The following is a 24,251-nucleotide window of genomic DNA, read 5'->3' as shown; positions in this document are numbered from 1 at the left end:
AATATTTCAACGAGACATGTGTTTTACATAAAATCGGATTTAGAATATTTTTGATTAATGATAAAGAAAACAAAATTTTACGATACATTTAAATTGATCTTCCAAGTCGATGAAATAACTTCATTTAAAATTCACGTTATAAGAAATAGGAACGACGATGAAAAATAGTATGCACTATTATGAATGATACCCTTTTACAAATGTTAACCAATGCGATTAAAACCAAACATTCGTCGATTCGTGTTCGTATTAGAGGATTCCGTTTACCTCTCGGATTATGGTAACTCTACTAACCAGTAGTAGTCGACAATCCTCTAAATTACGAATCCGATGTCTCATGTAGATAAAGTTTTTGCATAAACTCTATTTAACATAGTATCGACTGTAATCGCAAAACTCGGCACGCACGCATACTCGTTCAAGGATTAAGGTTTATGGTTAGGGAAGTTTTTCAGGATAAAAGGGACGCTTTCAACAAGCTTTTACAATATAATAAACCTAATCTATATAAGTTTAATGTAAAATATATGTTACTTATAGTTGATGTCAAAAATTATATGATCTTAATCATGTATATTAATCAATACAACCTTTTATATATGTATATACTGACATTCTCAAATATAAACGCGTTAGCTTTAAACGCAAGTCAAACTTTAACGACGGCTTATCTGATATCTCTCATTCATTGTCTTCTTTCACCTAGGTAATAACGATTCTCGATCGAACGAGGTGAGAATAGATAAGCGAAGAGAGTTTATAGCATATTGACGATATTTCACAATGAGGCTTGTGATATACGATGGATTTCTCATTTATACTACGAAAGTTTAAACCGTTACCATCGGTTACGCGGTTTTAGCTACTTACGTAAAAAGAGGATGAGTTACAATATTCATTCGAAGCTCAACCAAAGAAAAAGAGAGAGAGAGAGAGAGAGAGCGAGAAATTCGTAAAGATCTATCTATCTTTCTTACACTTCTTCATTCTATACTCTTACTTCGTTTCCATACTTTATAACCGGATCGAATACTACCTGTGTGAGTTAGACAGAACGTGTGTGGGTGTATGAGAAAAAAGATAGAAAGAGAGAAAAAGGGTGGGAGGATGCCATTAGAACTTTTTTATTCGTGTAAATCCGCGTCGCGTCGATTTGACTTTCCTCGGAAAGGTCGTTTGAATCTGGAATTAAGATTTATCGGGGGAAAAAGGAACGCTTATAAAAGAGAAAGAAAAGAGAGAAAGAGTAACTCGAGATATCTCGTGAAATTTATTTTCACGAGAGCAATCATATCTTTCGAATATTACTTATCGTTCAAACGTACGTACATATGTGTATATTCTCTAACTCCACCCCCACTACCACCCCCTCAAAGCACACGTATATCCGGACATGATGCATTTGTATGCGTACGTTATAAAAGAGATCGACGTAATAACGCGCACGAGAGAGCACTACGGGTTGCTATTAATACGCAAAATAAATATCGTTAAAATGACTTTTTGTTAATCGCCTTCTACCCCCATGGCAGGATAGCAGCAGGCAGTTTTCGATTAATCATCGTAATTAATTCCAATAATAGGTAGAGAATCGCAACCGACGGGTGAGGGAGGTGGGAGGGACTTTAATTATCGTTTTATAATTACGTTTGTATTATTTTTTCGTTTTGTTCGTACATCCGACTACGACGATGACTACGACGAATAATAATAATAATAATAATAATATTAATAATAAATCCATGTTTTAACAATGATAATACCTAATGATATACTAATTCAACGAACAATCACAAATCAAATTAATAAATATATATGTATTAGCTTATCAATTTATTTATTGCTATTCTGATGAATTTAGAAAAGTGTCACATCGATTGTATACAATATAATTATCAAATTTCGCTGACACCGTAAGATTAGAGATTTTACATTAACGTTGGTAGAAAATTTGCTAGCTGCCAGATTCGGAGCGATGGTGTCTCAAAAGTTTCCTATCTCGTACGGTTTAACAAGTAGGTTGCTTTCACGAATGGAGGTCAGGTGTCGGAATCGAGTTCACGGTGAGAGATACATAGCTGTGAAGTATCTAAGTGTTGAAGAACCGCAATAAATCTCAGCCGGTGCTAAGACAATATTCCCACCATGCAATGAGGGGGGGGGAGGGGCAGGAAAGATAGAAAACGGCATATAGAATGGAAGGTGTGTGAAAGAAGAAGAAGAAGAAGAAAAAGGGCAAAAGAGAAATAGAGAGAAAGGGACAGATAAAGAGAGGTTGAGGATGGAAGGGAGGGGAATGGAGGTGGAGAAAAAAAAAGGAAGAAGAAGCTGCTCTCGCGAGTCTCGTACAACTTTGAGAATTTGAGTGCGAATAAAAGGGATTACCTTTGCACCGACACTTTGAAATCCGGTGGTTTAAGACGCGGGTTGGTATATGCGCCGAGGTCTGAACGAATGGTCTATCTATCTCTCACTCGTTCCTTTTCTATCTCTATCTCTCTTTCTCTTTCTCTAATTCTCTTTCTCTACGGCTTTTACCTTCGCTTCTCACCCTTAGAAGGAGAAGCATCTTATGCAAATTCGTCGGTATGCGAGCACTGTCATTCGGACTTTCATGTCTCTTCTTTGTAGAACCCGACGACCCAGTTTCTCGCTTTAATTCTCTCTCTCTCTCTCTCCCTCTCTCTCTCTCACTATCACCACCACTAATACTACTATAACATTACCAGTACGTGTTTTACTTCTGCTGGCTTTTCAACAACCCTACGTACATTTACCTCTACCTTTACCTATCTACCTATCTATTTACCTTCCTACATACCTTTAGAAAATGTTCCACTAGCAATTTTTAGTTAACGCATATCCCTTCCAAAGAGATTATCTAATAATTATCTTTCATTATTTTTACATATATGTTTTTTTAAATCTTCGTTTTTTATAACATGAGAGTAGATGATTTTTATTTTTTAAATATTTTTTCTTTTGCTTCGTTTTCGAACGATTTCGAATTTCTTTTTTCTTTTCCTTTCTTTTTTTCTTTCTTTGAGACAATTTGAAGTCGTATGTACGTACATACGACTTATATATATATATAGATAAGTACACAGATTCTTTCCGTTTTCTATACGTCTATACTCTCGAGACGTACTTCAAACTCCGCCATCATTTTCCTTCCACTTTTTAAAGAAAAGAATTGTTCGGTGATTCAACGAAATACGAAAAGAAAATATACGCTTGGTACGATGATAAAGAAGGAGAAAGAAAGAGAAAGAAAAAGAAATAATATATATATAGAGGTACATCCAATAAAATCAAGTCGAAAGCAGCATCGAGATTAAGGAGGGGTAAAGAAAAAGAGAAAGAGAGTAACGGAGAGAGAGAGAGAGAGAGAGAGAGAGAGAGAGAGAGAGAGAGAGAGGAAAGAAAAAATGATGACGAATCGTAGAGAAGCAGCCGCGAGTATAATTCGAAAAAGATTTCAACGTCCATAAATCGTAAGATTCGATAAGATCGGAAATACTTTTTGGCCCATCCGCGGATATTTCTCGTTTCTTTCGCATAACGCAGCACGAATAAACCCTCTCTCTCTCTCTCTCTCTCTCTCTCTTTCTCTCTCTTTCGACACCTGCTAACATAAAGATAAAGAAAGAGTGAGGAAGAAGGTAGATAGGGGAAAAGGTAAAGAAAAAGAGCACGTGCAGGCACAACACCTGCTCGAAAATATTACCGATCGTATCGCATTTTGTCACGCGAACCAAACCACCAAGATTTTTTCATTATTAAACATTAACGACGACTCGTCCTCCTTTTTTTTTTTTTTTTTACTCTCTTTCTCTCATTTCTACTCATCCTCCCCTTTTTTTGTCTTCTTTTAACAACACAGAGTAGAAAAAAAACCGTTAGTGTTTCGAAACAGTCGAAAAATTAAGATAATACGACGCCGAGTTAACTTTTCACGTTCTTATCTAACACCACCACCACCACTACTACCACCACTGGTCAATTACTACCAAAGTGTCCGATAAGGATTCTACAACTAATTAATAAGAGTCCTGAGGATAAGGGGGGGGGGGGGTTAAGGGAATGAGGGTCGAAAATTAACACGAGTTTGTGTTCACTGACAACACACCACCACCATTGTACGTCTTTTTATGGTTGTTCCCTTTTGTTACAGATATATTTTTCGCTTGCGTGGCGACATCCGTTCAAAGAGAGCGAGAGAGAAAGAAAAAAGAGATAGAAAGTGTACTTAAAGAGTTTCTTTCTCTTTCTCTCTCTATTTCTCTATCGCAACTTGTAGAGTTTCCACCCTACCCCAAGCGAACTTTCCCTTTTCGTCGAACGGTTTTCCTTTATTTCCCTCCTCCTTTTTCACACCAAGTCATCTCCACCCTCTCTCCTCAACTATTTTACTCGAAACTCTACCAACTGGATGGGCTAATAGGCCATAAACGATTTTATCCTTGTTATTTTCGACATTAATATGACAAATATTACATGACATTGTTTTTCATTTTATGTTAGAATATTAATTAATTTTATTTACCGATAATTATATCTAATAAGAGAATTAGTAATATATTATCTAAAAAATAAGATAAATTATCAAAAATTAAATGACAGATATATTTAGTTATATTTAAAGATGAACAAGTTTCATGAATAATCTTACGTGTTTCTAGAAACACGTGTTTAGATAAATGTTTCATTAATAATTACTATACACCTTTGTTTATATATCGGTTACTTTAATTAACAAAAATACATAATTTAGAAAAAGATTCGTATTGAAGTCAAATTTACATAGTCAAAAGTTTCGCAGACGCATTAATTACGTTATGGGGGAAAGAGAAAAATAATGTAGTACGAGTGATTCTTTGAAAGAAACCCAGCCGCGGGGGCCGGAAATGATGAAAGAGAAAGTGAAAAAGAAATAAAGAATGAGAGAGTAGGTACTCTTTTATCTGTGAAAAATAAGAAATGAAAAGAAAAATAAAAAAAAAAAAAAAAGAAAGAGAGAGAAAGAAATGGGGGTCCGGTTCGTAAAGACAGAAGGAAAGTTTAACGTGGGCAACGAAAGAATAAGAATAAGAATGAGAAGATGAAGAAGAAGGAGAGAAGGTAAGGTAAAGGAGGAAGTATGGAGTAAGGGGGTGTTGGTTAGGGTTGTGCAAATTGAAGCTGGGATTAAGACGTCGGCTGAGATTAAGGTTTCCATGTTGATTCATTTAAATAGTTCTCCTTGGCGTGGTACGAAAAGACAAAGGCATATTTGCAACGAGAATCGCAGCGTGCTAGATGTAAAAAGGGGGAGTGGGAGGAAATGGGAGAGGGTACGGGTAGACGAAGGAAACGTTGGAGGTTAGCAAAAGTTCATAAGGGGGTAACTTTATCCCTCGAAAATGAAAACGTTATAGTAGTAGGCTGATATCAAACCTTTTTTATCAATGTTAAAATGTGTAACTAATGTTTTTATCATATATTCGAAATATTATATTCATATTATTACTCTAATATTTTATTTATTATTATATATTTTATCTATGTGTATTATTTCATTTATGGAATTTAACATATAATAAGTTAAGTATAATTATGTTTGTGTATTAATGATATATTTCTAAACAATAACCGTGTTAGGATTAATAATTAATAAATTATATTTCAATTATGATTAGTTTATTTTCTATAAAAATGAAAATATCAAACGACGATAGAAGAAGAAAAAAATCTGAATGCCTTATATAGATGAAAGTTACTAAACGTCAAAGGTTATTTGCAATATCATTTATCGACGAATCGAAGAAACGATCATGCGTACATACATATATATATTTTCGTTCGAGTATCGATAGCAATTTGCGGGTATCGTCATGTAAAATGAAAAGGAAAAGAGAGAGAGAGAGAGAGAGAGAGAGCTTGGTGATACCAATGCTTGAAGTCGATTGAGTAAACAGGGTAAAAATTCTTTCCGAAAGGCAAAAAGGTAGAAAACGTTGAAAAGAGTACCGAATGATACACAGACAAGCACACGGTTTTACGGGAACAAAGAATAAGCGTTAGGAGAAAGAAGAAGAAGGAAGAAGAAAAATATAAAAAGAAAAATAAAAGGAAGAAGAAGAAGAAGAAGAAGAAGAGGAAGAAGAAGAACGGCTATCGTGTTTCGGTAGCGTTAAGCGATAAATCTTCGGTTGAGTCTTATCGTCGTGCACCATAATTCTAACGTCAGGGCCATCTTCGTGTAAAACATGACAATGCCGTTCCTGATATTTTCCAAAGAAAGTGCAAAAGGGAGGAGCTTTTTTTTTATATCCCGTACCACTAGTGTAGTAGTATTAGTAGTAGTAATAGTACTTCGTTTGTAAGGATTTTCAGCTTCATGTAAAGTTTCCTTTTTCATATTTCGTTAAGAACTTTCTTACCATTTTCTCGTTTCTTTATTTCTTTTTTTTTTTCTTTTAATTTTAATCTTCTCTAGCTCGTTAAGGATCGTTTAAACACACAAATTATCATTTTAACAGACATTACTTAATAATATCATTTGAAATTTGTATATCATGATTTATTTTCATTTTAAAGTAGAAATAAATCTAATTTGAAAAGTACACGATATAACAAACAGTAATTATTACTAAAAAAAAAAAACTTATTAGGGAGTTTTTGATAAAATGCGAAATAAATGAGTTAAAAACATATAATTACGGTATCCTTTGAAATTATAATTACAGCGAAGATAAATGTAAACGGTATACTTTCGTAGAAGAAGAAAAAAAAATAGGCAAAACCAAAAGAAAAGAAAAGAAAAATAAAACCAAAACTAAATTCAAATCTCCGGTAAAATTAAAAAGTGAAGGAGGGGGGGGGGAAATACGAGAAGTAAAATTGATTAAAAATGTCTCTTGAATAATATTAAAAATTCTCAAGAATGTTGGTTGATAGTTGTTTACGAACGAGAAGAACGAATGGTCATTAGTTAATCTTAAAAGAAAAGGAAGAAAAGGAATGATAATACGAACGTAAAATTGGAATAAAGTGAAAATAAAAATAACATTGAAAATAAGAGAGAGAGAGAAAAAAAAGATAAGAATGATACGATAAAGGAGAAGAAGAAACTTGTGTTACTTTCTCTCTTTTATTTCTTTATCATTCTTTCCTTTATTTCTTTATCAAGCAACGAGTGTTCTTTTTAGCCCCGTTGCCTCAGCAACAGAGTACCTTCCGTCTCGCTGACCCGCTGTTTCCGGTGACACGGATGGTCCTTCCTTTCTACGTCATTCCACCAACAAGAGAGAGAGAGAGAGAGAGAGAGAGAGAGACTGGAACACGTACTTTAAGAACTGAACGATGGGACCAACGAGAAGAGAAAAGAAAAAAGAAAGAAAAAAAAAACGGGAAAAAGGGGGAAGGGAAAGAAGAGTAGCAAAGGGCGATGCGCCTATTGTCCAGTACTCTCGATCGTAGTAGAATTCAAGAGAAGAAAATAAATCCACCGTTGATCTCTGGGATTCGCTCTCTTGAGCAAGATTCGATCCCAACACGAATGTGTCGTCTTTCCACCATCTTTGCGTGTTCATTCTATTTGATAGACACCAAAATTTCTTTTTTTCTTTTTGAGATATTTCCCTATTTTTTTTCTCTCATTTCTTTCCCCACCGCTCCCAAAGAAATATATTTTATATATATATGCATAATATATTTAATTTGTTTTGTCTTACTAAAGATAGGTATATATTATAAAAAATATATTATTAATATATTATTGTAATTAATATTTATAATTATGATATACTAATAATAATTTATACTATATATAAATTTATTTTATATATTTATATATATATTTTATATAGTATGTAATATATTAATTTTAATTTTATAATTAAATAATATATAATTTATTAATATAATGTATAATTATATAATTAATTTTAAATAGTAATTATATAATAAAACATAATTTTTATTTATAAATTTTAATTATTTATATAATTAATAATATATAAATAAATTTATTTGTAATAAAAAATAAATTATATTTAATTTATATAAATAATTTATATATAATTTGAAAATAATAAATAACTTAATTTTAAATAATATATATATAATTATATAATTATAAATTATATTAATAATATATAATAATATTTTAATAATATAATTATTAATAATATATAATATATTAATTTTTTTAAATAATATAAAGTATATTCGGTTCTCTGGTTAAATAAAAATATAATGTACATATACAGAAGAACGCGTTATGAATAAAATCACGAATATATTTATACAAAATTAATCTGTAATAATTACAAAATAAATGATATGATATTATTAAAAAAATCTATTATTTTATTTAAATTATGAACTCATTTTATTTAATGAGATAATCGTAATAATTTTCATTTATGAAATAGGAATTAAAATTGAATTACAAAAGTTGAATTACCTGTATATATAGAAAGAGAAAGTAAAGGGAAGAAATAGAAGGAAAGCGACTGAAGGGGGGTGGAAGAAAAAGAAATAAAAGGAAGATATCATTCGTAACTAAAGATTCGTGGAGAGCTTAAAAATACCCTCAGCAAAGAGTAGTCAGTTCACGTGCCATTAAACGAAAGGGGGATATAATCGGGTAGTAAAATTTCACACCGGGCTACTTGGCGGCAAAAGTAGAAGAACGCGTTCGAAGAAACGGTAACGAGGTAGAATAAAAAGCCGTACTAATTTGAAATTTTGTTCGCATCAGTGACGAGAATCGAACGATTTTTGCGACTGGGAGAAACCCCCGAATGAAGAAAGTACAAAATGAAAGAAAGAAAAAGAAGGAAGATTGAAGATACATAAAAAATATAATTGAGTATAGAAATATACTTGAAGAAAAATTCGAGTTCGACATTTTCAATATTTAAGAAAAAAAAAGAAAAAAATGATTTTATTTAAATCGTAGTATCTTTAAATCGTAGTTTCAAGTTTTGTAAGTATTTTTAATCAAATACTTAATTAGTTAGTCAAATTATACTCGACATTTCGTACATATCAAAAGTATAATTATAATATTTATAAAATTATTCTATATTTATTAACAAACAAACATATAAATTATAAAATAAAAATCTAAAGAGAGAGACAAAATTCGATGTTAATCTCGTATTAATACGACACTGAAATGAAATTCACGATAAAAAAAAAAAAAAAAAAAAAAAAGAAAAGGAACGCACAAGGATAATTGTTCTTTTTGTTTTTTTTTTTTTTTTACAGAAAGGGGTATTTTTTCTTTTTCTTTCCTTCTTTTTTTTCCTCCTAGGATTATACGGACATTACGGTGAACAAATCGTACACGGGGAACACGATACACGTCGAAATTCTGCTTGAGTTTCCATCGACGACGGAAATTCGTAGAGAAGGTCGATTAACTCACCTGGTCACGGTTGGCGTGGAAGCTACCCCGGGGATCGTGCCGGATAACTTCGTGGACTTCCCGACATCAAGTACTCTGCAACATGCACCAAATCGTTCGCCGTTAATACCATGCCACCACGTAAAGTGAAATTCGTCGTCTATCGAAAGGGGATGACACGTTTGCCTTTCCCCTCTGACTTTTGCGAACTTCTCTTAGAGTTTTCACTCTCTCTCTATCTTTCTATCTTTCTATTTAACGTAACTTCAGATATAAAAGTCTTAAAAGAAATATTCTCTTATCAATTTTGTAATTAAATAAGTCATGTAAAATTCTCAACACATTTACTAATTCACATGTTATTTACTTTTTTCATATTTAATTTAAATGACTAGTTTGAACAATATTTTTGCACCATTAATAACATTATTTTTCTAAATGGATTCAAGCCAACCCAGTTAAATATCTCACTTTAAGATAACATAAATTAAATTAAATTAAATATAATTACTGAATACAGATAATTTGGTTACACACAATAGTCAATGATGTTTTTTAAAAGTCACACTTTTATTGGGTCAATTGTTCGCAATGGAACTATGTAGGACCTTCGATCAACTTTTTCACGAATACCTAATATTTATTACAATACATAGATCGATTCTACATTAATATAATTTATTATAAGTCATAACAAAAATTTCAAGAATACTTACATTTTATTTTAATACTAAACAATTAATGATACTTTCAAATAATAATACTCACCAATTAAAAATTTAACATTAAATGACCATATGCAAAAATAGATATAGTTAATTATTCAAGAAATGATTTGAATCATACTTTGTTAACTGCTTTCTAAATAATCATTCGTTTTACTTCATCTAGTTTATCAAGACGACGACGACAACTATGATGACTATGACTATACTACATACCGAGGTCAAAGTTACCATTTACGTTTCCTTCCCTCTCTCTCACTCTTTTTATCTATCTTTTCGTGCGTATATGTATGTATAAGCTTGGGTCTACCGGCTCGAAACGTCATGCATATTCTAGCTGATGGGACGTCGCGAACTACCTTCCTTTTATCTGTATAGTTAATGAGATCATGACTAATGTAACCGGCACTGACGTTCTTCCCCTCTCTGACCCCCCCCCTCTCTCTTTCCCTCTTTCTCATTTCCTATCTTTCTTCATCCTAACCCTTATCGACCCCCATTGCTCTCGAAACCGTCTGCTCAACTGTATTTTTTCTTTTTTCCCGCCGAAAAAAAACGAGAGACGAATTGTCGAAACTTTTCACGAGTAGCAACGACTACTACGACGATTTTTATATTTTTCCTTTTTCTCCCGTCTTACAAAAAAAAAAAAAAAACTCAACGCGAAGAACGTATCGATCAACTTTTAGCATCGACTAATATTAAGAAATTTCTTCCCGTCAAATCAAATGATCGATGCGATTCCTTCGGAAATATTAGAAGAGGGGGTAGGGGGTTGATATTTTCTTTATCCTAAGAAAGAGAAGCACTTAAAGACTCTATATCTCTTTCACTCTTTATAGGCTTCTTCATCTTATATGTGTACATATGTACATATGTATACATATATTAAGTTGCAGGAATATTCGTATAAACACTATCAAATTAAAAGCAATCAATATAGTTTTTAGGATTATTAATCTGAAAAATTGATACATATTTTATTACATAAGAGCACTTTATTAAAAGAGAAGTATAATATTTGATATAAATATTTAAAAAAAAAATTGGTTTAGCTATATACGTTCAATCATTTTAAAACATTACGAGGAGTCAAGGAGGTACTACTCATAAAAATAATAATTGTGTATTATTTTTAATTCATGCATAAGTAAGAATATTCATTCAAATTCAGCGAATAAAATGTTTCTCTGCTATTAAAAAAATTTATATCAATTTAATAATTATTTAATAATCCTAAAATTAAATTTTTGTGAAATTTTTGCATTGTAATTAAATATCAATTATATTGAAAAATGAATCGTGAGGAACGATTTACGCTTATTCTTACGATTCACTGTTATATATATTATTTCGAACGAATTTATATAATTGCATTTTTTTTTTTTTCGGAAAAACAAAAAGACAAAAATCTTAATCTCGAGTATTTACCGTTTAATCATAGGAATTCCTTTGTTCTTAAGAAAAGAAAATAGAATGATTTCGAAAGAAAGACGATTAATTTTTTCCCCTTCTATCTACCCTCTCCTCCAACCTCTCCTCCACAACCACCAGCAACCTCCCTCCCAAAGCCCCCCGTGTCTATGTTTTTTTCATTTTAGAAAATTCATTCGCGTCGAGTAGCGACAAAAGAAACGAACATTTTGCTACGAGAACGCGAAACGCTTTTTCCTAGTCTATAATCTCCACTTACAATGGTGTAAGGCTCCCTCCTCTGACTGTTGGTGACAGCATAATCTCCCTTTTCCCTATTTCCCTTTCTCTCTCTCTCTCTCTCTCTCTCTCTTACTCTCTTTACAGATGTACCTATATATATATATATATATATATATACTTTGCAGTCTCTTTCAACGCGTAGATTATACGGATAAAACATTAGAATTTCATCAACAAGTTCGGAGAATATCTCTAGGAAAAGCAGACTATAGTGCTGGAGACTCTTTATAAATTCAAACGAACGATAATAATAACTCCTGTGTTCAACGTTTAAACGAGAGAAAGAGAATAAATTTAAAAATAGAGATTGGGTGGGATAACGGTGGGTGGGTGGGTGTACGATGGGGGTGTAGGAGAGGACGGGTCTAGGGAGAGGGAAGGAGGATTTTAAATCAAGTTAACAAAAAAATAAAAAAGAAATAGAAACTCCCCAACGCGACATATACAGAAGAAGAAGAAGAAGAAGAAGAAGAATAAAGGAATGAGTTGATAGAGATGTTATTCGTTTCGCGAACTTCTCTTCTCTTTTCATTCGGCCCGTTTTTCTTTGGCAATTTGTCATTGTCTACAGTTTCGAAGATCGTTTCTTCGTTCCACTCATTCTCCTCACTTCGAAGATAAAGTATGACTTACGTTAGTACCCTGCTGTAAAGAAGGGGGTTGCAGTATCTTTCGCGTTTTCGGTTTTCCCCCTTTCTATTCTTACAGATTTCCGAAATCTTCTCCATGTCAAGAGAGTTCCTCGAGAGATAGAAGAGAAGAGAAGTGTCTCTCCTCTCTCTTTCACTCTCTCTCTCTCTCTCTCTCTCCAAGGATTTTACTTTATTTTCTCGCATAAATGACGATGAATGATGCATTCGCCGTTTGCGCGGGAAATAAATCGTCGAGGAACCCTAAAGTTGAAACTTTCCTTGAACGAATACTATTTTTCTTTCTTTCTTTCTTTTAAATTTATTTCAAACAAAATATTTTACAATTTATGATTATATATATATATATATATATATATATATATATATACTAGGATGCTCCAACCAATCAAAAATGTGACACTGAATTTTTATTTATAAAGATTACAAATTGGCTAATGTTCAAAAGTTTTGCTTGAAAAAAAAAAAAAAATTATTAAGTACTCGATCGAAATAAAATAAGAAAGCTTTGCTTTTTTTAATTTTATTGTTTTTTTTTTTAATATATATTTATATGTATATGTATTATTTTTTTTTCTTACTTTAATGATCGATTTATCATCATTTCCGTTCAATATCAACGTTTGATATAATCAGAGCTCTAGTTGACAAGGCAGTGGCCACTGTTTTCGACTACAAAGCGATCATTTCCGAGAAACACGAAGGGCTTGCCGACAGATTCCAACATCGAGTAACGGTGCCATGGTCTTTGTCATTTCAAGCATACAAATTGACAGCTGTCAGACGCAAATGAAACTGCTACCGTACTTAAGCTCTGTGCAACATACCTACTGTGGTGAATGTCCCTTAAAATCGTACACCGTTACGTTTATTAGATTTTTACATGAAAGCTATTAATGCAGTGTGTTTAAGATAAAGTAAATTTTCAGTTAAATAAATTAGTATATGAAAATTAATTATAATAACAGAAAGAACATTCGGTTTATTCGTGTTCAATAATTCGTCATTATATGTTTTAATTTTAATTTTATTTAAATATTTTTTCTTATCAGAATTAACTTAATAACCATTAAAGTAAGAATAATATAAAATACATTTGTTTAAAAATAAAATATATATTCATTAATCTACTTTAAGGATTAAACTATTTCGATTAGATATTTTATTAGATGAAAATTTTCAATTATAAGTCATAACTAGGGAAGAATATTAAAACAAATGTATTTTAATTTAAATAATAAATTATAAATATTAATATTATAGATAATTATAATATTATTATCTATATTGCTATAATTATATAATAAATTAATATAATGTAATTAATATAATTAATAAAAATAACCCTTTAAGTTGCACATTGTATCACGTTGAGCCAAAATTGTTCCTTAGGGAGTTAATATAATTTATAATTTATAATAAATAATAATTATATTAATTATAAGTTATAAATATAAATCATAGATATTAATAAAGTATGTTAGCGTATTAGACATACCTTAAAAAATTGTTAAATAATCGATGGAAGTGTATTTTGTAGTTTAGAAGCACGCAATATTAGTTTAACGTAGTTTCCTTCTCGAAATATAACACTAAACTAACTAGTCTGTCCTCTATGAATATACTTTCATTGAATGTTGTATATACGACTTTCCATAAAAGGAAATCTCATTTATTACACATATTATTATCGTTATACTCGTATAGCCTTTAGACAGTCACATAAACAACGTGCCAGTTTGAAGGTGAATCTCGAAGAGGACGTTACTCCGATCATATAATTCGAGCTTTTAGACAGCATTATACACTTGTATCGTTTAATTAACAATTATTTAAATATTTTTATAATGTTAAATACTCTTTATTAAGAATGTTATTACCGTTGGACACATACGCAATGTTCGGAAAGGAATTGAATAAGAAAACTGTCATAGAGAGAGGACAATGTGCCAGTCTAAAGGTGAATCTCGACAAAGACGATACTCGGATTATATACTTGGTGTTTTCAGGTAATAATAGATACTTTTATCGATTAATTAACAATAATTTATGAATTTTTTAATACTCTCATATATTTTATTAATATTTATAATTATTTAAATTAAAATGTATTTGTTTTAACGTTCTTTGACTATGTTGACTTCTAGTTGAACATTTTCATCTATTTAAGTTTCAGATTGAAATTTTTTAATATTAAAACTGTATTTATATTATTATAATTTTTAAAAAATTGTACTTTTTTTTTTAATAGATATTTAAATGATTTTGATATTGAAAAACATTTAGATAATAGTAAAAATAATTCTATATATTATATATAATTAAGATATACTAATGTTTTTATTTCTGAATTATTTTTAATTTAAACATACTATCTAAATCAATAATTTTTAAACAAAATTCAACCATTCGTAACGATGTACCGATTTTAATGGACACTCAGTGTACCTTTATGTCTTAAGTTCTGTAATTAGGATAATTTTTTAGTTACGATTTTCTTCGGTAAAATTTGATCAATAATTTTTTAATGGCTTCGTTTTTTGGTAAATATAAACCTCGATTGAATCTTTTCTTCAAGTTTATATAAATATTTAATTTCTTGCTGTTATTTTTGTGTAAATAGTCATTTTTGAATTTTCTCAATTGTTCATAATAATACAAAAACATAACATCAATATAATTATCTTCCAAATTTCTATCAATTACTTATAATAGATATACACTTTAATTTTATTATTATCAAAAAAAAAAATAAAATAAAAAAAAAATCTGTGCAAACATATAATTTCTCAATGATAGAAGAATTTTATACGAGCAAATTCGAAAACGACATAAGCCACTTGCATTTCCTTCGTTGACCATAAATTGACGTATGTCAGATACGAATGGTTCGATACTGTTTGACACACGCGAATGTACCGACCAATCCTACCGATAAGAACAGACAGACATAGAGACAGGAATAAATAGAAAAAGAAAAAAAATAAGAATAGAAGGGAAGAAAATTTCGATAGCATAAGAGTCGGTAAAACGAAGACAGACATTTGTTTCGTCTTCTCGTAGTCATGGTGATAACACGAAGAAGATGCCTACCCAGTGATCTACTCGAAAAGAAAGAGGCTTTGGAAAAAAAGGCACTCTGAAATTCAGGAGACATTTCTCTTACAGTTACTAACCACAAACACACACATATACATACATACATACAACGTATACCTGCTTCCAAAGAAACGAAACGATTCTCTCTCTCTCTCTCTTTTTCGTTTTTTACTTTTTTACTTCCTCTATGTAACACGCTCTTACTTCGTGTGCTCTCGTTCGATTTCACCTACCGAAAAGAGAGTGAAGGAAAAAGAGAGAGAGAGAGAGAGAGAGAGGGAGAAGGGAGTCAGGCCGTTAACGTTTTAGAGATATGGGGGAGTGAACACACACACCCCTTCGACGTGTCTCCTATCCCATGGGAGCGCATTACCGGAAAAGCAAAATAAACCCCTCGAATATCCACGTAGCTTCGAAACATCCTCGACTATCTTTCTTTTTTGCTTTCTCTTTCTCTTTCTCTTTTATTCTTTTATTTTTTGTCTCTTTATATGTTGGTAGATATATAAATACATATGCATGTATACATGCATGCATGTATGTGTCGTGCATGAATGTGGAAAGGAATTTCTCGAGAACGTTCTTCCCCAGTTATCTTGCATAATTGAACTCGGTGGGTAGGCACTTCGATAAGTTTGTGTTTCGTTGACAAGGGTTAATGCATTATCTTTTGCATTGCTTTTATTCAAAACTTAAATTTAAATGACGTATCTCTTAATTGTTCTTGTGACGTGTTTTATCACACCACGTAACAAATCCAAATGATTTTCGTGTATAGCATATTAGTCAAAGTATTCTTTTTCTTTAGTTATTTAATAAGATTTATCTAACTAAGTGTAAGATATTATTATTATTATTACTATTATTAGTTAAATTACGTTATTTAAATGTAATCGTACTAATAGAAAAATAAATGTGCCTTTAAATTGACGCAATTTTCTTTTACCAAAAAAAAAAAAAAAAAAAAAAGAGAAAATTATTCACGAAATAGGATGTAGTTTTGGTTTAACGAGGAATACAACGTATAATGGTAGTTCTATCTCATGTAAAGAATTTCCGTGGTTCAAGAGAGAGAAAAAGGAACTTGGAGAAAATCTTTAGTACCGAAAGATTTTCGTTCGAATTGGAAACGTTCATGGAAGGTTGGGTAAAACGATAGATTTTCCTTTCGGGAAAAAAAGTATCATTACCAACTAATGACAGGAGAATAAAAAGAGATAGAAAGAGCAAGTAGGTCAACGCTCTTTCGATGATACACAGCTTCCGTATTCGACCGATGCTTTGAACTACCTTTACCTATGTATATTTTTGGTTTACCGAGCTCGTGTGTTCCTCTGTTACACAAAGACGACGACGACGACGATGACAAGTAAACACATACACGCACACACACACACACACACACACACACATATATATATATATATATATATATATATATATATATATATATATGCATACACATAGTTATAAAGAGAAAGATTGACCAAGCTTCCCTTTCTACCTCAAAGCATATACGTAGGTAAGCGAAAATCTCCGTGCAATGATTTTTCCTTTGCTCTTCAAACGTAGAAGACGATCGTTTGAACGCCTTGCTGAATTAACTCTAAGGGTGGTTTGTTTACTAAACGCTTTCAAAGACGACTGCACACACACACACACACACACGCGCGAGAAAAAAGATCGAGAAACGATCGAGAAAAGAAGATTCGTTTTAAAATTCAAACAAAAAAATATACGTTGATACGTTTTAATTAGATATTTTTACGAATATTTGTTTCTTTCCAATTTAAAACATTTTTTATTTCTTTTGTGAAATACAAATTTTAGAAAAAGAGAATAACACGAGTTAATTAAACAATTAATAATAAAATAAAGTAACAGAGATAACTCTTTTTTTTTCGGGAAATTATTTTAAATTTAACTTGCAATTTGACCTAATTTTTTTTATTTCTCTGTAGGTATAAAGTTTTGCGATTGATTTCTATAACAACAGTATGTTACAATTAGGTCATTGCAGAATGTGCATAATTCGAGATCGTAGCATAATACGATATATATAATGATTTTTTTTTAAATTTTATTCTAACGCATTATTAGCATTGATTTGAATTAAATGAATGTTTTTACCATCATAGTAGTACACGCATGATTGTCCTCAGTCGGTTTGTATTACTGCTGCATATCGTAATTGTATATTTTTTTTTGAACAGGTACATAATTTAATTTTACTATTAATTATTTGATAAAACAAATGACTTTAATAAAGTCGACATATATAGAGTATAAAAGAAAATAAAAAATAATAAACAGAAGTGATGTTTGCAAAGAGAGAGAGAAAGAAGAATCAGTGTAGTAACGGTAATATGGTTGAGACGAGAGGTAGAAGGGCGGAAACGTGAGTGATAACGAGAGTGATAGTACTTTAGTAAAGGAAAGGAGGGTGTAGAGGGGTTAGGTGAGGGGTGTGACAGCGAGCACGGTAAAGTGACAGTCGAAAGAACGAAGAGGTGTAGGATACGCAGAGAAGAGAGCAGTGGAAAATGGAATCTTTGGTATGAGAGAGACAACTGTGTAGGAGAATGAGGAGGGTGGAGAAATAAAGAAAGAGATAGAAATAGAGAAAGAGAGAAAGAGTAAACCGGAAGAACGTCAGGTGGAGAGGAATCTTTCTCTCTCTCTCTCTCTCTCTCTTACTCTCTCTTTCTGTGAACGGGTTTCTCTTATTCGTTGTTGTCTGTTTGGCAGTCGGCCAAGGAATCTCTGGAGCGCGACGCTTACCTTTTTCTCTCCTTCGGGAGTTCGTTGCTAGTAGTATCGTTATATATGTACACCATCGTGCATATCCGGTCTTCCTAGAAGACGAAGACGACGAAGACGACGACAACTACGACTACGAAGAAGATGATGAGACTCTTGCAAAGTTTTGAAGAGATCGCGATTTTACATTTTCTAACGTGGAACAATTTTCAAGACAAATCTTCGAAATCTTTTCCTATCGTTTGTAATATAATTTATCGAGGAAAAAAAGTTTTTAATACATTTAATAATTTCTCTTTATGAAATAAGATAGAAAAATATTTCTACGAACAATTTCTTTATGCAAATAATACTTATTCGTTAAATTTATTAGTAAACGATCGAGAAAAAGATAATAGTAAGGGGCAAGTAAGATAATATTCGTTACAGGGTTCGTTATCTAGAAAATTTGAGTTTCTAACAAACAACCATAACCATTGATCATAATAATCTCGATGAGAGGAGTCTCTCTTGATTCAAAGAGATGCTTGGGTAGAGAGAAACACGATATCATAATGCATCGAACGCTCGTTAAAATCATCGGACAAGTACAACTCGAACGAAACACAAACGTAAATGCAAATAAAACTTAAGGTTGTTTCGATGGGCTGGAGGGTGGGGTTAGAAGGGAGAAGAAGAAATGAAGAGGAAGAAGAAAAAGAAACATCGAATAAAGGAGACGTAAAAAGGAAAATAGAAGAAAAGTAATACTGAATTTCTAAGTGAGTAAAAAGAGAGAATGGGGATAATATCATCCCGTACTCGATAAATTTGTGTCTTTGCTCTCGTAAAGTATAAACGTGTTTCTCTCTCTCCTATTCCTCTCTCTTTCTCTTTCTCTTTCTCTTTCTTGAGAAGATAGACTGAAACTTGGTAAACACTGGTTTGATTAACGATAATGGTAGCACACGACAATTTCCAATAGCAGTCTCGCCCTCTCGATCGGTTAGTTGACTCGACTTGGACAGAAGGGTCTCCAAAAGGAAGGGTGAGGGGAGTTGTAAGAAGAATACATATGTGTATGTGTGTGTATATGTGTATGTGTGCTTAGGACAAACCATTGGTACATATCGAACAACGTTGGCTAGTAATACATGATCCTTCCAAACGTATGGTACGATGTTAGTTCGATGAGCGACATAATCCTAGAGAATGCGCGTGCTTGGACATTCTGATTGGTGATTTACATCTTACGAGAATCCTACATGACGTGTTATTTTAACTATCGATCATTTTCTTTTCTATTTCTTCCCCAATATGTTATTTTTTGGTCACCTAAAAATACGAGAAATATTATTGCTACATCGACAAATTAAACTGACTGATTTAAAATATGTTCGTTTATTTTATTTCGTCGTTTGTTTACAGGTGTTAATCATTGATATAATGATTTTATAATATAATTTTGATATTTATTTGTTAAATTTGACATTTATGCATAAATATATTCATTTTTTGATTTTGTTTTAATACTTAATCGTATCATGAAGTGAATTTCTTTATTTTTTCACAGGAATGATTTTCTTATTCCACGAAATACGAGAAATATTATTGCTACATCGGCAGAGATAGTGATTTCCCGCGACGTTCCACTTTCATGTTTCGTTGTTAACATATATCTAAACTAATTCGCCGAGTCCGTGTATTTAACCAATTCTCTTGTGGATCCGTCGACGACTACTTCTACGAATGAGAGTGCATGAGAAGAGTAAGAGAGAGAGAGAGAGTGAGAGAGTTTTTCGATCGAGGTCACGTCACGTGGGAAAAGGAAGGAGAAGCAAAACGACCCTATCGAGAAGTACCTCGTAAACTAGGAAAAACGTGAATTTTTTCTCTCTCTCTCTCTCTTTCTCGTTTACTCTTTATATCCTGTAAATGTATCGTTTTTTCCTTTACGTACGCCGATCAAATGATAGGAAAACTAAAACGCACTACGAAAGATACTCTATCTATCTCTATCTTTCTCTCTCTTTCTCTCTTTATATCTTTGTTACTTTTTACAACAATTCTTATCGTCCGCTTCGAAATGATTAAAATATCTCTTCTGTAAAGTAAACGTGTACAATGGTTTATATTATTTGTATTTTTTTATTTTTTGTTCTCTCTTTTTAAACCCCCGTATGATAATTTTCTCGTGAATTACGCGCATAGTTTTTTTTTCCTGTCATTTTCTTTTTCTTTTTCTTTTTTTTTTATTACAGCGAGATAATCGTAAAGTGTATTATCCGATGAAATTTTTATTGCTCCTACTCCCCCACTCCTCCACAACGCGTTGATTAATAAATCTTTGAGAAATCCTCTATAACCGACTATTTTTTTCTTCTTCTTCTTTTTTTTTTTTTGTTTTTGCTTCGTCTAATAAAAAATTCTCTTTTGCAATGAATGCGACTGCTATGATATAATACGTTATAAGCTTTTGATATGAAGCAACAATTTACTTTTTTTGCGACGCGATATAATGTGAAATACAAAAATAAACTGTAAACAATATAAAATATATTTATGATTTACGAAATTGTAGAATGTTTTATACGAGAGGATTTAAAAATTACAATTAATATTATGAAGAAAAAAAGAAAACCACAAAAACAACAAATCGTTTGTGTGGAACTCAACGTCGGTATTGAAACACACAATATCTTCTTTTATTATAGTTGAAACAAATAAATAATATGCTAAAATTTGTATGGATAACGTGAAAGGGTGTTTTATTTTGGTTATGCTAACGAATGAAATTGGATTTAGAAAATAAAAAAGAAACAATAGGAAAAAGAAATTGTTGTCGTACGCTTTTCGAGGCATAGATTTTTGTATCTCACGGGAGGTAAAGAGAAAGAGAGAGAAGGGGTTGAGAGTGGGGTGGGCTGTGGAGGGTGGGAAAAGTCCGAGTTAGGAATAACGCCTAGCCGGCGAGTCTCGACTTTCCCATTTCAGATGCCGCCGCGTTAGAACACACCGAGAAATCTGACAGCAGCAATCTCCCCGTGCGTCCAAGGAGAAATCTAAGCTCCCCTTTTCGAGTTCAGACGCAATAAGATCCAACAGAGCCTTTTTCGCATTTCGCTTCTCCACACCAAGTTTCTTTACGACGACGAGGAGTACGACAACGAGACTCGTTTTCTTTCCTCCCCGTCACCACCAAAACGATTTTCTTCCTTCTTCCACTATTCTTTTCTTATTATTGTCTAGATTTAACGTTGTTGTTGTTTCTTACTTTCAACTTACATATTACTGTAAACGTTTAGTTTAATCGACATTGTCAAAACGATTTATTCAGATAAATTAACAAAGTTAAAATTAGAGAAATATTATCATTTTTTAATCGATTATTATACATTAAAAAAAAAATTGTAATGCAATAATTATACTCCAATAAGATAAATAACATTGATATCATATAATATATTTTTTTAAATGAAAATTTGTTTGTTAATAAATTGGTTTAAATTAGATTACGATCATTTGAAAATAATTTGTTTTGACAATATGTATTTCAGTAGGATGCAATGTCTAAAATCATTTTGTTGGAAGTTACTAACGTGTTCGGACAATTTCAGAGACAGCAAGATGAGGTTCATGGTTTCCTCGTAGATTATATACCCCACTGTCTGTCTCTTTCCAATGTCAACCGGTATCCTATACAAACCATCGTCATTGGCAATATCTCTGGGGTTGTCTCGGCTGGTCGGGTAATGAATGTTTATTAGGACACGATCCAACGACGGATCACCGTAGGACTCGAGACACGATCGATATTACTTGGTCTAGACACTTGGTTTTCTCTTAGAAAATAATTGCTTTTGTACTAACCTAACGCCTTCCTATCTTAGCAAAAACAAAAATAAATTAATTATATTTATTCTATTGAATTATTATATTAATATCTTTCATAAAGATATTAATATCGTTTCTTTCTATCGAATATTAAAATTTACTACTATGTCGGAAAATCAACGAATATTCTTTTTATTTTTCGTTCATTGAAAAAAAAAAGTTTGGAAATACTCGGTGAGATATGATAAATCCTGATAGGAATAAAAGCAACAAAATCTAAAAGCATATAACAACAACAACAATAACAATAACAACGAAATAAAAAAAAAGCCAAAAACAAAATAAAATAAAATAAACATCGAAAACGTAATCGGTCGATAGCCCGTAAAAATTCTACTTCGTTTGATGCCTTTTATACAAAGTTTAAAAGCTGATATTTTGTCGGATTAACCCGTTACAGAACGGTATTCAAAAAGTTGGTTTTGATCATTCTACGTAGTTGGCAAAGGTTTTCTACACTAGTTGATAATGGGGTTAGGCTTAGATAGTATATATGTATATACGTAATAATATTCTGTATATGCGTAGGTAGTCACTTTTACTGAAGACGCGTGTTCGTACGTAACACTCCCATCAAATGTTCGCTATTAGGAACAAGCCGGAAATAGAAGTGGCAGAAGTTTAACTAGCTTCCCTGCGAAATGGTCTCGTTCTCTTCATCAACTCAAACTGTGGGAATTAGCTCCTGGCCTTCGTCCAGATTACTAGAAGCGCCTTTAACCGAGACGAGCAGCAGCAGCAGAAGCAGAACAGGCTGCTTTTAAACTTGTACAGAATAACGGTAAGTTTGATACTTATCATTTTGAACAAAAAAATATTATCTTGTACATATATTTCGATTATTATCCTAGTGATCATCGTTATTATTATTATTATTATTATTATTTATTATTGTCATATCGAAACATGAAAATATGAATGGAAATGATAACTTTTATCGTTTAGAAATGGGAAAAAAGCTTGGCTATATATTATCACGAGGAAAATCTCATTGGAGTAAGCGATAATCTCAAACGAAAAACGAATTATTCCGATAGGAGTGACTGATATCGATGTGGGTACAGGTGTGCGAGCATTCAAACACGATGATTGTACAGCAGCAGTAGCACTGGCGCATTCAATAGAAGGGAAATAACTTGAAAATTGCATCGAAAGAATTGATAGGCAAGCCGTTAAATTTGGTTTCGCGGTGAATATTACAGCCACTCGAAATCGGCTCTTCTGTCCTATCAAATTTGAAAGAGAGATAGATAGGTAGAGAGATAGATAGAGAGAAAAACAGATAACGAAAGGAGGGGAGGGTATATAGAGTAAGGGAAGGGAGAAATTGTTGCGCATGATGACGACGACGGGCCACGGCTACTAGCCCGGATCACGAATTTGCACCACGTAACCTGTTTTACGTTAGCGCTTTTGTTCCGTGAGAATCTTATTAGCGACAACCATTTTATAGAGAATTGAGTTAAGCACAGTTTTCTGTATTAATCCTTCCGTTCTTCTCCTCCCTCTCTAACTCTCTCTCTCTCTCTCTCTCTCTCTCTATCTCTCTCTTCATCTACCTTTCATTCTCTCTCAATCTCTCTCTCTCTCTCTATTTCCATCCGTTCATTCACCATCGTTTAGCACCGAAATACTTCTCTGGTCCCTGTGTGTTCCGTAATTACCGTATAATGAAGAATATTTCGAATTAATCGATTCGATTGTACTTGGATGAAACGTTTGACCGAGTTTTCCTAACGCGTTACAAATAAGCATTTTCAACTTCGTTTGATCTTTATTGTTTTTTATTTCGTTTGTTTGTTTTTCTTTTAACTTTAACTATCTTTCTCTTGATTAATTAAATTATCGCGGACATTTGGTTTTTTATTTTTTTTATTTTTTTTTTTAGGGAGGAAGGTGAATACGAAGACATTGTTTCTCTTGCTTCTGTTTTTTTCCTCATTTTTTTTTTTTTTTTTATCTCTCTCGATAAACGTTTCTCGCATAATTCACGAGTTCCACGCTCGATTACGCACATTGACGTTGATCTCT

General features: G+C 32.1%; 1 protein-coding gene across 1 annotated transcript in view; it reads right to left on the bottom strand.

Moving 5' to 3' along the window:
* Ten-a (Teneurin-a transmembrane protein) overlaps nucleotides 1-24,251 on the bottom strand; it is a 562,968-nt gene that overhangs the window by 208,218 nt on the left and 330,499 nt on the right. The window contains 2 exon segments of the mRNA XM_089172952.1: nucleotides 9,419-9,452; nucleotides 9,455-9,493. Of these exon segments, the coding sequence (XP_089029078.1) occupies nucleotides 9,419-9,452; nucleotides 9,455-9,493 (73 nt within the window).

Source organism: Polistes dominula, unplaced genomic scaffold (assembly GCF_049000335.1).
Source record: "Polistes dominula isolate Pdom_NZ unplaced genomic scaffold, Pdom_raw_medaka contig_28, whole genome shotgun sequence".
Lineage (NCBI taxonomy): Eukaryota > Metazoa > Arthropoda > Insecta > Hymenoptera > Vespidae > Polistes > Polistes dominula.
The sequence above is the reverse complement of the archived record's forward strand: the minus strand, read 5'-3'. Positions and strand labels throughout refer to the sequence as shown.